The 14,390-nt window shown below is 40.6% G+C and overlaps 1 protein-coding gene across 2 annotated transcripts; it reads right to left on the reverse strand.

Moving 5' to 3' along the window:
• Window positions 1-3,794: 3,794 nt before the first annotated feature.
• Window positions 3,795-14,161, reverse strand: LOC115206466 (LIM/homeobox protein Lhx1). Of its 2 annotated transcripts, XM_029773500.1 has the most exons (6): window positions 13,565-14,161; window positions 13,176-13,424; window positions 11,039-11,262; window positions 9,970-10,247; window positions 7,485-7,650; window positions 3,795-5,674 (listed from the first exon to the last, which is right to left on the reverse strand). In XM_029773500.1, the coding sequence occupies exons 2-6, from the start codon at window positions 13,343-13,345 to the stop codon at window positions 5,295-5,297; spliced, it is 1,218 nt and encodes a 405-aa protein (XP_029629360.1). In that variant the 5' UTR covers window positions 13,346-13,424; window positions 13,565-14,161; the 3' UTR covers window positions 3,795-5,294. The 2 variants fall into 2 exon arrangements, with proteins under 2 accessions (XP_029629360.1, XP_029629359.1); XM_029773499.1 differs by having other exon boundaries at window positions 13,176-14,161.
• Window positions 14,162-14,390: the final 229 nt, after the last annotated feature.

Here is a 14,390-nt window from a genome sequence, read left to right on the forward strand (position 1 = left end):
TAGTAAGCTGTTAGTAGTCCATGTGCCTCCCTAATAATTTGGTCTATTTTCTGCTCTTAATTTTGCCTACTGTTCTGACTTGGTGGTGCACATGTAGCCTGTAACCTGTTATAGAGAAATGTAATCATTGAATATTGCAAGGGCTTTCATTGTCTGCTTGTAGGCCCCCTTTTGTCGCGTCCTGACCATAGAAAGCTTTTATTTTTCTATGGTAGAGTAGATCAGGGTGTGACAGAGGGTTTTGTCTAGTTTATTTATGTCTATGTTGGTTCTAGTTTCTTTTTTCTATGTTGGGGGTTTTGTCTAGTTTATGTATTTCTATGTGGGGTTCTAGTTGTTGTATTTCTATGTTGTTTTTTTGGAATGATCTCCAATTAGAGACAGCTGGTCATCATTGTCTCTAATTGGGGATCATATTTAAGTGGTTTGTGGGAGATTATTTTGAGTAAGTGTATGTTGCTCCTCTTCGTCACGGTTTGTTGTTTTGTTTATTAGTTTATTTGTATGTCTTGCATAGTTTCACAGTTTAAATAAAATGTGGAACGAAACATACGCTGCGCCTTGGTCCCATTCTTCAGACAACCGTGACACCTTTATTTATCCAACAGTTCTGACTTGGTACACAGGGAGAATACTGTAAGAACAGTCCATGTTCAGAATTATGTCACTGTACATTTCAAAAGTGCTGAAGAAATAGTTAAATTGACTACGTCCGTCCTAGCTCGCTCAATAATGTCTTAATCAAAATGACAGATTGTCTCTAATGCCTTAATTTGTACATCTCAATTGTCAGTAGAAACCACATTTGTCTAAGAAAGTCAGCCATATCAGCAATGATTTTTTTTTTAAAGGCAGTAAATGAGGCTAAATGAACTGTTCACTGCCAGACAAGACTCCACTGATAGCCAGGACAGCTTTAGACCCTTTTATTAATTTTATCAGTTAAGAACAAATTCTTATTTTCAATAACAGCCTAGGAACGGTGGGTTAACTGCATTGTTCAGGTGCAGAAGGACAGATTTGTACCTTGTCAGCTCGGGGATTTGATGTTGCAACCTTTCAGTTACTAGTCCAATGCTCTAACCACTAAGCTACGCTGCCACCCCTAACAGCTTGTGGGCCCCGTTTGTGACTTTAGATAATCTTCAGAATCCAGTACAGACTTTATTAGGTCTATCAAATTATGTTACTGCAGTTATGTTGTACATATGAGTGCAGTACGATTGCTAGCTCTCAGTACAGATGTAAGATCTTAATTTGACCTATATTGCCACAGCAAAATAATCCTTCTGTAACAGGATTTTAACTTTTAGTCCATAACGTTGCTTGATCGGTGACTAGGCTATTAGCTGGCCAAAAGTAGGCTACATGAAAAGTGCAATATTGCTAATATATCTGTGTGTTAGTGGGGTTTTTCAGTGAATTTATGTAAATCACGAAGCTAGTCTTCATTTCCTGTGGTGCAGGAAAATAATCATCAATTAAAGTGATCAAATTAAGATCCTACATCTGTAGTTGAGAGCCACAAGCAGCAGACAGCGAGGCGGAGTGTTCTCTCCGTCCCTCTGCCTGCCCTGCCAGTCAGCAGAAAGCAGCAGTAGCCTGCCAGGTAGCTGCATGGCTGGATATCATCCCGGCCCAGCAGCTCAATACCTATACACAACTAAGAAAATCTGTCTGCTCAACCGGCCTGTTCCATTGATTAGCATTCTGGCTTGGTACAGAAACCGTTCCCAGACGTGTCATTTGTTTGAGACAGAAAATTTGTTTGTTTACTTACCCACTCCACTCAGAGGAGAGTGCACTTCCAGCCGAGCCACTCTGCATTAAAAGACCAAGCCAAATGCTACTCATATGGAGCAGAGCTGTAAAAACCTCTGTTTGGCTGCAGTGCAGAACTATCTGTCTGCTGAGGCATATCGTCTTTGGTTGGTCCATCCTGGCCCTGCGCTACTGTAAACCATCATGTCCACCCCGGCCCATTCTGCCTTCCTACCTTCCTAACCCAAGCACCAGAGGCTGTGAGCTATTTTCAAATCCCCTCGCTCAGGAATTCAAAGCGTAATTTAAAATCCTTCAATACAGTTAAGGCTGCATTTATTTTTTACGCGACTACAAGGTCAGTTTGCACCAATAGCCAATGCACGATCAATAGGATATTTGAATTTAAAGAGCCGTGGCCCCAGGGTGGGTGTCAGTGCATAGTGTTAGTGCTGGGGCTAAGCCCTGGGGCTCAGGAGAGTCCTATCCCCCATACTCACTCACACACACCGGCCCCAAGCACTCGGCCCCCCAGGCCTGGTTAACTCTCAGGACCATGATTCATTCATGGTGGATTATTGTCCAGTGGCCGGGGCCTTGGAGAGGCCCGGGGGCTAGCAGGCAGGCAAACAGGCAGCGTTCAGGCTAGCAGGCAGCCATACAGGCTCCCAGAGATAAAGGCTGCTTCCCCTGGATACAGACCACAATCCTATATCCACCGCCACGCCACCCAGAACCGATTAATCATTTTAACACCAGATAATTTCAATGCATTTAATTCCTTTGGTCATGATTTTTTATACACTTAAATAAATCAGAAGTAAGAGAATGTTTCACTTCCAGTACTTGTTTTGAGTTTTTTGGTTTCAGTTTGTTTATTATTGGTTTGTTGATGTATGTTTGTTTGTTCGTATGTGGTCTACATAAGGACTAGAAGCCCCCATAACAGCGGGTAGCCTAGCGTTTAAGAGTGTTGGGCCAGTCAGTAACTGAAAAGTTGCTGGTTTGAATCCCCGAGCCGGGCAAGGTGGAAAAATATTCCGTTCTCCCTTGAGCAAGGCAATTATCCCTCAAAACTGCTTCCTAAGCACCGTGGATGTCGAATAAAGCAGCCCCCTGCACCTCTTTGATTCAGGGGGGTTGGGTTAAATGTGAAAGACACATTTTGGTTGAATGCATTCAGTTGTGCAACTGACTAGGCATCTCCTTCCCATGGGGTAGGAATAATAAAACTATAATAACCAAGTGTCCCAGATTAATAGTTTCTTCATCATCACAGTCCTTCCACAACCTCAAGAAGTGGAATGACTTCCAAGAGGTCAAAACCATTGCCAGTACTGTGGGAAAAGAAATGATATAAGCATAATTTATGAATTAATTCTGTGGAATTACTGAAGAACTCCCCCTTGTGTTGGCTGCTGTAACGCCGTCAACCATTTCTATTACTGGACTAAATCCAGTCAGCAAGGTTTCCTTGTTATTCGAGTCCCTGCAGTATTCTAGATATGAATTGTTCTTCTAAACAGAGTGAGAAGTAAAATTGCAACCACAATATCCCATGCTCTGCTGTGATACTGAAGAAAATGTCCCTTCAGATTGGTGTGTGACGAGCACCGCCATATATAGCAAGACATTGCGTGGCATTACTGTTATGGTGTGACAACACTGCTAGTCAACACAGTGTGTGTGTGTGTGTGTGTGTGTGTGTGTGTGTGTGTGTGTGTGCTTATCAAAAACAGTAGTTTACATTTCCATTCAATGTATGGATGTGCAAATCAGATCAAACTGCTTGCATTTAGCAAATACTGTACTGCAGTGGTTATTATGATAAACTTGTTGAATTGACTTCATTAAAGAGATACATAAACAGTTACCTCGTACTAAATTGGAAAGAACATATAAGAGAAATAACCTACACTTACGTTTTACTATTTTTAAATATAAAATATAGTTAGGGTAAGAGATGATCAGTCCAAAGAAAATGTGTTATCATTCAAATTGGATATTTTCTATTTTTATTAAAAACTCACAATTGTTTTCAACATGTTGTATTTATACAGTGAATGGTCTAATATGCACTGGAGGTCACATAAGCTTAGGTTTATTAGAACAATAACAGACATACCATGAGGGTTTGATATTTAAAGAAAGTAGCAGCTGCTAGCTGCATATTCGACCATCAATTAAATTGTTTGGATTTTCATTTGAAGACACAAAAATAAAACCTGTCTAAGTATGTTATATTAACAACTTTATGAATGTTTTTCAGCACACCAAAAAAATGAAGAAGTAAATTACTCCTTAGCATTTTTTAACACTTACACTTTGTCTCAACACATTCTGCAGATGATGGTGCAAAGCACTTTTACAGTATTTGTGCTATTTTTTATTTGGCAACTGTCTACTTGTGTTTTTTTGTTTTTTTTGTAAACAACATCTTGTACAAACTAGCACAGTGAACCACAACCCCAGCAAATGCGTTTGTCTTCATACAATATAAATAAAATCAATACAAAAGTTTGGTTGGTTGCTTGGAACATTTTATCTTGATCAAGATATTCTAAAACACGGTTTGATACTTTTAACTCCTGAATTAAATATATTACGTAAACAGTTGACTGTTCTAAGTCCATTTCAGACCCCCATTAAACGATTTTTAGAAGGTAGACTTCATTTATCAACATTTCAAGTTCTGTTCAATTTAAATAAAGGGTTCACAAGCCATATAACTTTGCCTTTTGTTTCCCTTTTGAAGGCCAACTTCTTCAGATTTGGTGGTTTGATTTTTTTACCAAAAAAATAAAACTGTCTGGATGGAGAGAAAAAAATATATTTCCCCTGGCCTTCAGAAATATATTTAGTGTCAAAAAGGTTGTTTAAGTGTTAATATGGCAGAGCCTTGAGAGGCAAAGAGGTCTGAGGAGCTTTTGAATAAATACAAGGGACACGTCTAGTGCCATAAATAGAGTCTGATGCCTTTCAGCCTTCTTCTAGTGCCAGCGGCACAGGTTAGCGTTCAGACCAACCACCCTTCCTTTTTCTCTGTAAAGCTGTTGAGTCTTTGACAGTAGCTAATGATGTTTTTGTGGATTTGGGACATATTACTTGTTTTCAGAATGGTTGTTTTCCCAGTGGCATGTGTTTGGAGGGGCGTCACTGTGCTAGGCCACTGACAGGAGTCAGGAAGGGTCACAGCCATGGAGAGCAGGGGCCCGGGGTCGCCAGGGGCCCACAGGGTCAACAGTCACACACAGTCTTTTATGTGCCCAAGTCCTAATTCGGATTTAGAAAAAGAAGCAATCGAAACATCAACACAATACCAAGGTAAATGCTTACAACCACATTGTCCACGTTTTGATTTTTGCCATATTTATTTTCCCTGCAAAAAAATATAATATGGGGAAATTAAATAAATAAATAAATATGATTGACAAAAAATTATTTGACTGGTGTCGCTACCCCTGCCCCTACCCATGCCCACTCTCCTGTCCTCCCCTATTGAATCTCTCGGTGGTACAGTCCGCTCTCTAGAGCTACCAGACGGTGCCCTCGTTCATTTCCGAGGGTGCATGGGACAGGTGGTTGCCGTATCCGCTGCCATTGAGAGACAATGAGGTAAAGGGCGGGCTGGGGCCGTACACCTCAGAGGAGATGCTGTGCATGGGCCCCGGGATGCCTGGCTCCGGGCTGGGCGAGTCCCCAGGGTGGTGGGACATGATGTCAGAATAGCGCTGCACCTCACTGGAGGGGTGGTGCCCGGGCAGGGGATGGTCCATACCACCTAGAGGGGTGCCCGTTGGGCCTGAGGAGGGCACGAAGGGGAGGTCTACGGGGGTCTGTGCCTGCGACGACGGAGGCCCCTGAGGAAAGAAGTCGTAGTTCCCTCCTGGACCGTAGTACTCGCTTTGATAATCTGCAGATCAACAAAAGAATCTGGGTTAGCCTGGGAACAATAGGGTGAGTAAAAATGATTTCAGAGATATTCAGGAATTCATTGAATATACATAGCCTGACGTTGCATAGGGAGAAACCCTCGCCGTGGCACATTAGTCAAAGTTACACTTAAATCAAAAATGCAATTGGGTGGGGAGAACAACGCCGCCGCAAAATTAATTAAAATGGGGACCATTTCATCAGCGATTTTACCTTGTGAAATCAATGTTTTATTTCATCAGAATACTATTAGGCCCACTGCACACCACAAAGGACAAGAGTCCCCCACACACTATTGATATCCACAAAACATGTTAGGAAAATTGAAATAAGGATGCACATACTCCACTGTAATCAAGAAAGCCTACATTATTATATTTCAAGGGCAGCAGGTAGCCTAGTGGCTAGAGCATTGGGCCAGTAACCGAAATGTTGGTAGTCTAAATCCCCAAGCCGACAAGGTGAAAAATCTGTTGATCTGCCCTTGAGCAAGGCACTTAATCCTAATTGCTCCAGGGCTGCAGTCAATAACAGCTGATCTCTGCCCGTTACTCTACTCTCCAAGGGTGTCTCAGGGGGAGCTGGGATATGCAAAAAACACATTTCCATTTCACACCTCACACTTGTACAGGTTACCCACTTGTACATGCAGTGAAACAAGACAAATATAAGCACCCCCTATTTAAAACCTTACAGTTACATTTCCCCAAAACGATGTTGTGCCCTTGGAAAAGGTGTAGATAAACATTTTAGATTGACTTTGTATATTAATAATTTCTCATATTCAACTACTCTCTCAGATCATCAACATTCTAAATATTCCTCAACGTAACACAAAATGAATGTCACAACCAAATATGTTTCAAGCTCCTTCCTACGGAAACAGAAGGCCTACAAATGCACCTTTCTTGCATGTGAATGTCATCTCCTAAGGAAAAAAGTAAAGACAACTGGTCAGTGAGATAATACAATGGCTTGGAGCCCTCTCTAACTAACCCCTTGACCTACATTTTATGGATGAGTTATTTATTAACCAACCCGTTCCAGACAGGGATCACAGAGAATGCAGTGGAATTTGGTAATGAGCTACTTCCCCTCTTAATACAGTTTGAATGTTGATGTAATATACCTGACATATAGAGAAAATAATAATAGTGTTCTAGTGATTATTTATTCATATTTAACGACACATTTAGGCCTATTGTATTAACTGTTATTAGGCGCTGTTTAGCTTACATGGACACCGTAACAAGATTGATTCTCCATGCTACTGTAATTGCTTTTTTTATTAGGCCTATTTTATATATTTTTTTTCTAGTTTGGACAAATGGGTCAGACGATTGGAGTCTATAATCTGAGACATTTAAAGAGACACGTTATTTCAACATTTAAATTTTGACAACATCAATTTCGAATCACTCGACCTTTTTGTGGTGTTTTTGGCACATGCGTAATCGTGCGTAATCGTTAATTATCTCCCATTGTAATAAATCTTATATCACTTTTTTAACACCTGAAGATTTGGCACAGCATCCTAACTAATCCATCTCTAGATAATGTCCATCCATACTCAAACATTTTAAAGCTCTCCTCTCGGTGTAGGTCCTATTCCAATTATGTGTGTTGAGCTCATCTGATAAGCCATGATAGTAATCAAAGGCGTCCTGGGGCAGCGCGACAAATGGAAACAGAGCTTGGCGGACACATGTAAAATTATTCGACATTTCAGACAAACATGTGAAACCGATAAACCCGCTGCGACACGCAAGCCGTTTCATCACTCTTCTTACCTCCGTAGTATGAGAAAGGACCGTTTGGAATTAATTCCCCGGGTTCCAGCCGGTCCACTAGCGTTCTCATTCTCCTCGGGCTCCGGAAGAACGCGTGCCGTCTCGCGCCCAGGGCGCTCAATTGCTTCATGCGTCGCTCCTTGGACCGCCTGTTCTGAAACCATACCTATGAAGCACACAAGTCAGCATAGAGCAACGTTAATGAAAATGAAATGGATTGGAAGAATTGAAGTGCAAATATTACGGCTGGAGCGTTGGAGACAAAGAGAGGCTCACAGCAAAGATTGCATCTGTATCCAAAATGACGTTTTAACACACATCTCAATATATTAAGATAAATAATTGAATGCACACAGGATGTAAAGCTGCAGAATCCATATTTCATAGTCAATAAAATAAAAGCAAACACTTTACTTCACTACAGATCGAAAACCTTTTGTTGTTGAAATATAATAGATTGGTAGCCTATATAAAAAGTAGCCTAACTCTAATATCACATCTATTCCAACAATATAAGCATTATGTATGGTATCAGTTTGTTTATAATTATTACTGCTTTAGCGTTATATTATCATTGCTTTGTTTATAGATCCGTGATCAACATCAAAGCAACACCTAGGCCATGTGTAACCTGGGTGCCCTGTTTGTGCCGGAGCGCGCGCTGCCCTGCATGGTCGTCAGGTTCTGTGCGTGGTGACTTGATGGAGTAAAGTCTTATTCCAGGGATAATATTACTATTAATTATCGTCACTCCAGTCGCACAGATCTAACCTCAGTGTAATGTTCTTTTAACCCTCCATTTACCCCGAGTAAGGGGGCAGCAACGGGAACTTTTAAAATCTACAATGAATACTTAATAGGGTGGTTGTTAGCAATATATTACAGGGCTCTGCGAGGTTATTATTTCGTAATCTATATTTACATTTTAGTCATTTAGCAGACGCTCTTATCCAGAGCGACTTACAGTAGTGAATTCATACATTTATTTCATACAATGCATTTAAAAATATATATTTACACTGGCCACCCGTGGGTATCGAACCCACAACCCTGGCGTTGCATACACCATGCTGGCGTTGCAAACACCATGCTCTACCAACTGAGCCACCCTTGAATTCCTTCTGCTAATTATGCTCTTCCTTGAAGCTCTTAAATATCCAAACTCGCCACCTTATTAATCTCGATTTTTTTTCTCACTTGATCTGCCTTCAATCTTTTGTCAATACATTACCACGTCCCGCAGCACTAGCCCTATCATGGGAGACTCTCGGCGGTGTGGATGCGCTTATTTGTGTGCACATACGATTTATTGTCCCAACTTAGGATACAGAGACCAACTAAAACATTCCAAATCAGGTGTGCATCTTCAATAGCCTAATTTTCAACTCTTGAAAAATAATGCCACCAAACAAAAAAGCCTTCCAAATGATAGGCCTAGCTTACTTTTCCAAATGATAGGCCTAGCTTACTTTTCCAAATGATAGGCCTAGCTTACTTTTCCAAATGATAGGCCTAGCTTACTTTTCCAAATGATAGGCCTAGCTTACTTTTCCAAATGATAGGCCTAGCTTACTTTTCCAAATGATAGGCCTAGCTTACTTTCCAAATGATAGGCCTAGCTTACTTTTCCAAATGATAGGCCTAGCTTACTTTTCCAAATGATAGGCCTAGCTTACTTTTCCAAATGATAGGCCTAGCTTACTTTTCCAAATGATAGGCCTAGCTTACTTTTCCAAATGATAGGCCTAGCTTACTTTTTGCATTAGGTAATGCAATTTGTCCAAATGAAATACCACTGGTAATAATAATAATAACAATAATATTCATAATAAAATTATTCATAATAATTGTGTTTGTTGTTGTTATTGTTATATGTCAATATAAGGCATGCTTATTTGAAATGATTTACACTAAACTAGACTGGGGGTAAGGAGGCATTTTGAAGTCTCCTGAACAGATTTCTGCGTTTACACTTGACTGAAAATGGTCACAGCATGGCTAAATGCGGTCGCAAAACGTGATGGCCCAGCGTTGCCAAGACTCCCATCGCTCTCACCAGTCTCACGCCAGTTGGCGTGTTTACCCATCCTGCACGCCAAGAATAAAAAATACCCATATAAATTACGCTTTCCAAATAAACCTCGATGACAGCCAATCTTTCGCTCTTTCAAGTCAATGTGACCATGCAATTTCTAGGCAACCCCATCTTTAAGCGGGAAGGCGTATGAGAAAGGAGCGGAGTGATTGTGATCAGGCCTCTGTTTGTGGCGAACTGTTGACACGGTGCCCAACATGGAGATACTTTCAATAAAATATAAGCTGCTATATCACACGCTTTAATAAGTGTGTAACCCTGAAAGCGCACAAGGTGAGGGTCCCCTCTCCCCCCCAATATACGGATCTCATTCACTCCTATACCAATACCACATGAGCTGCATTAGGAATTACATTCATGTCATTATAGTGCATTTGTCATTGCCATTACCTGAATGACTCTCATGTTCAGCCCCGTCTCCTGCGCGAGCTGCTCCCTGATGTGTCTAGTGGGTTTGGGGGTGGCAGCGAATGCCGCTTTTAGGGTCTCCAGTTGCTTTGCTTTGATGGTGGTTCGCGGTCCACGTCGTTTACCGCCAAGGTTCTCGCCATCGTTCTCATTACTACCCGTTTCTTTGTCCGACAGATTGGCTATTTCAGAGTCCTTCACATCGTCCTGTAACTGATCTTGAGAATCCGGGGATAAACTTGGGTCGCTACATGCTGTTACTGTAAAAACGAAAAAGGACAGAAAAAGCTTAGACACACAGTCCATTTGTAGACCTATAATTTCAATACAATGGGGAATATGAATGATTACTATTGGCCTATTTGTGTAGGCCTTTATAGCCTCACTAAAATATATTTTAAAAAATTACAAATTTATATAGTATTAAACAATAGGCCTACTTGAAATAATAACCTATGCAGATTTAAATTATTTTTATGAACACCATTTGTGTTATCTATACCTTTTATCGCCGAATTCATTAAATGTGTCAAAAAATGGGCCTACGATAAAATCAATAGGCTTATGGGTCTACAATAGTCATACAACCCGATAATTAACATCTATGCAAATATAATTGGATATGTTGGCTTACAAATCCAAAGAAATCTTCAGCAATCGTGTGAAAATATAGGCAATGCGCAAATCGTTATTTCTGTTTTTACCATAAAATAAAATAGTTTAGGCATGGAAGAGTACGATGCATGATTATTCAACACCAAACTGTGGGTGGAACAAGTCACATCGGTCACAACTTAGTTTTTTTTATTGTACCTTTATTTAACTAGACAAGTTAGTTAAGAAAAAAACATATTTGCAATGACAGCCTAGGAACAGTGGGTTAACTGCCTTGGTCAGGGGCAGAACGACAGATTTGTACCTTGTCAGCTCGGGGATTCGATCTAACAACCTTTCGGTTACAGGCCCAACGCTCTAACTACTAGGCAACCTGCCGCCCCATTAGTAGCCATGCGCCCAAAATTATGACGCCAATTTGGCCGTATGGGCCTACCTGAGAGAAGGTTTGTGTCTTTCCCATTGCTGTGGGTTAGATAATCTTCTTTGCAGACAAATTTATTTTCGTCTATGATGTAGAGCTCCTCTCCCGTGGATAGCTGTTTGTTACACATCATGCAGGTAAAGCAGTTGAGATGAAACACTTTGCTTCTTGCCCTCCGGACCAAGTCGTTCGGCGAGATGCCCTGAGAACAGCCCGCACACTTTGTCCCGAACCTCCTGCGAGGGGACAGAGGAAGAATGCATGATTTTTAAAATGTATTTAGGCGCAAAACCAAACAATATATGTTAGTATACAACGATTGCATATTGAGAGTGTGAATAAATACATTAAAAAAAAAATATATATATATATATATATAGGTCACAGCTTAGTCTCAGAAAAAAAGTTTCTATCTAGAATGTGAAAGGGTTCTTCGGCTTTCCCCATAGGAGAACCCATTGAATAACCCTTTTGGTTGCAGGAAGAACCGTTTGGGGTTCAATGTAGAACCCTTTCCACAGAGGGTTCTAGATGGAACCCAAAATAGTTCTACCTGTGACCAAAAATGGTTCAACCTGGAACCAAAAAGGGTTCTCCTATGGGGACTGTAGAATAACCCATTTGGAACCTTTTTTTCTCAGAGTGTACCCGAACCTCTGCCTCTCAGTTGCAATGGTTCGCGATGAGAATGATTCCATATTTGCCATATGTGGTCCTGTTCTTTATAATTATTGTTAACTGTAGTAGGCCCTGTACTTCTATTACATTTCTGCATTCATTGTCAACGGACACATTTTGTTACTTTGCCGAATCTAAAAATATTTGTTCCATTATAAACACGTTTCTGTGTAAATAAGAAAACTGCTTAGAATCGCATTTTAGGCCTATTTAGACCTAATGAAAATACATGTTAGTGTTGTCCATCCTGAAATGTAGCTGATCATTATAAAAAAGAATACATCATTTATAACACAAAACCACAGCCCAAAATGTATAATACAATTAGGCAATAATGTTCTCTGTGGTTTTGGGATAATAAAGACTTATGCACAATAATACACATTGCAATATACAAGTTAGTACTTTAATATGTGTGATGATCCTCTTTTTGCTGATTGTAACGGAAACTAATGTGTATTGAGATGATGTACACTGATTGTTGACTGCAAGTCTGTGATTGCATTGTCTGCTTGTTTGATCTTTTAAAGAGGTTTATTATTTAAATCCACTTATCATGTCCTCACTGGAGCCATGCAAACACAGGGGCCTAGGCAGATAGCTTTGCCACTGGGCCGAAATACACACTTCCTCCATACTACCCCGATGAAGTATTGATTCTACCCGCTTCTCTCCACCTCTACGCCTTATAAACAACGTGTGATTGATTTCCTTCATACCCCATACCGAGGACGAGTACACACGCGTTTAATGTTGCTGTCCACCTTTTAGCGTAACAATACAAATGAACAAGCCTTTAATTACTGGCTCTCCTAATCAAAGCTTCTGAAGCACCACCTCCAAATCCACCTTCACACCTAGCACTTAGAAATTCTGAAGGAATTGGATACAATCTTATTTGTCTTTTAACCATATTAGAAATGAGTACAGATAATATTTAGAGTGGTTAATGTATTAATATGTGCCTTAAATGATACATTCCATTAAGTATTTAGCCTTGAATATACCTATCATTTTGTTATAAGCAAATGATAATGGTAAATGTTTTGAGAGCATAAGGCTGAACATTATTGGCTTAATTAACAGTTTTCTAAAGTACAATTTGAAGGTATAAGGTGTAATTATTGTATGTGTTTAGATAGTCTTGCAATTTATTACGGGCTCTACTTTTGTGTTCATTAGTTCAGAAGTTAGAGAGTCACCTCTTTTGTTTTGTTTTTTACACTAAACAAATGACAGTTTATATGTTCATTATTAGCCTATAATACATTATATTGAAAATGTTTCGTATTTGCAATATCCTTATGAGTCTTTTTTTAAATAAAAATATGCATTTGACTGAGAACATTAGGATAGTATTGTTAACTTAACAGAAACACAGAAATGCTTATCCAAGACTACACATCTGAAATAATAATTACTGTAGTAAAGGACGAATGAAAGGGAGCAAGCACCCACCAGTCAAGCTTACCTAAAGAAGTCGTTTTTGCAATATAGTTTCCCCTCTCGAGAAAAGCATTTCTCTGTTAAATTGCATTTACACTCGCAGCACTGTACGCACTTGACGTGCCAAGCTCTGTCCAGAACATTGAGGAGAAACCTGTCCAGTATAGGCCTCTCGCACCCGGCACAGTGGACCATCGTCTTTGGATTTGCACCCACTCCGCAACCGTGGTCTGTTCAGCCTCCTGAGGTTGTGGTCGTCTCACTCACACTCTGACTTGAGCAGAAAACAAATCAACAACACACACCGATTATTGGATGTTTTATATTTGGAGTATTTGGTTCCTTTTTCGCTCGGATGTCCTGGATCAATGTGCTCACATAAACAGTCGATGGGTAGCCTGGTCGCTATCCTACCTCTTATTCTCTCCTCTGAAGTGGTCAGCATGGAGGATTATAGGATCCAAGTACAGGATGTCGACCGTTAGCCAGGATGCGTCCTCCCAGGTGAGGTAGTGTCAAAGCCTTTGACGCCTCGAAAGTCAGTCCTTCGGATCCTCTTCCATACGCACAACACACATCGGCTTAAATGAAGCCAATCAAATGGCAAAAAATATCAAGCCACCTCTGAAGACTGGCTATAATGTGAGAACCATAGCCTATCAGCAAGTATCCGTAGTCATCAAAGTGAAGCATTGGCAGAAAAAGCAACGTGTGCCAGTTACTGTTGAAGACGCACATCTAACAAAATGGTTTTGTGGCAATACTGTCACACAGCAAGACGCGCGTGCCTATAAAGAATTCAATGTTCTTTGACATGACCGCTTATCCACTGCTTAGGACCCGATGAGAATCGAAATAATTAACTATCAAAATATTTCAAGGAAAAAGTGTTTCCTCCGGCTCTGTTGGCTATCTGTCCCCTCGAGTTCTCTTTTGGTAAATGATGCTAGTGATGGTAGGATGCGTGTGACATCTCTGTGCAGGATTGACGCTCCGCGTTGTCTGCAGTACTCTGCATGTTCCTGAAAGCACACGAGCCAGCCTTATTCACAGGCTCGTGACGTCAGGCAGTGGAGAAGCCAATCAGCAGCGCACCATGCAAGTAACCATTAGCTATCCCTTCAAAGACGAGCCGGTGCATTCTGTTCTATTTATGGGGAACTGAAGAAACCAATTGTCAAATATTCCTAGAAACTGTCATATGTTAGTGAATGTATGTGGGCGGAAAGACGACGACCGT

The sequence above is a fragment of the Salmo trutta genome, chromosome 13 (assembly GCF_901001165.1).
Source record: "Salmo trutta chromosome 13, fSalTru1.1, whole genome shotgun sequence".
NCBI lineage: Eukaryota > Metazoa > Chordata > Actinopteri > Salmoniformes > Salmonidae > Salmo > Salmo trutta.

Bases quoted from the DNA above. Each gene is read 5' to 3' on its own strand.
- LOC115206466 (XM_029773500.1), bottom strand. From the start codon at position 13,345: ATGGTCCACTGTGCCGGGTGCGAGAGGCCTATACTGGACAGGTTTCTC. The intron at 7,651-9,969 runs GTAATGGCAATG...TGTGCTTCATAG, and splicing joins TGAACATGAGAGTCATTCAG to GTATGGTTTCAGAACAGGCG. The intron at 5,675-7,484 runs GTAAGAAGAGTG...GTTGATCTGCAG, and splicing joins TCCTTTCTCATACTACGGAG to ATTATCAAAGCGAGTACTAC.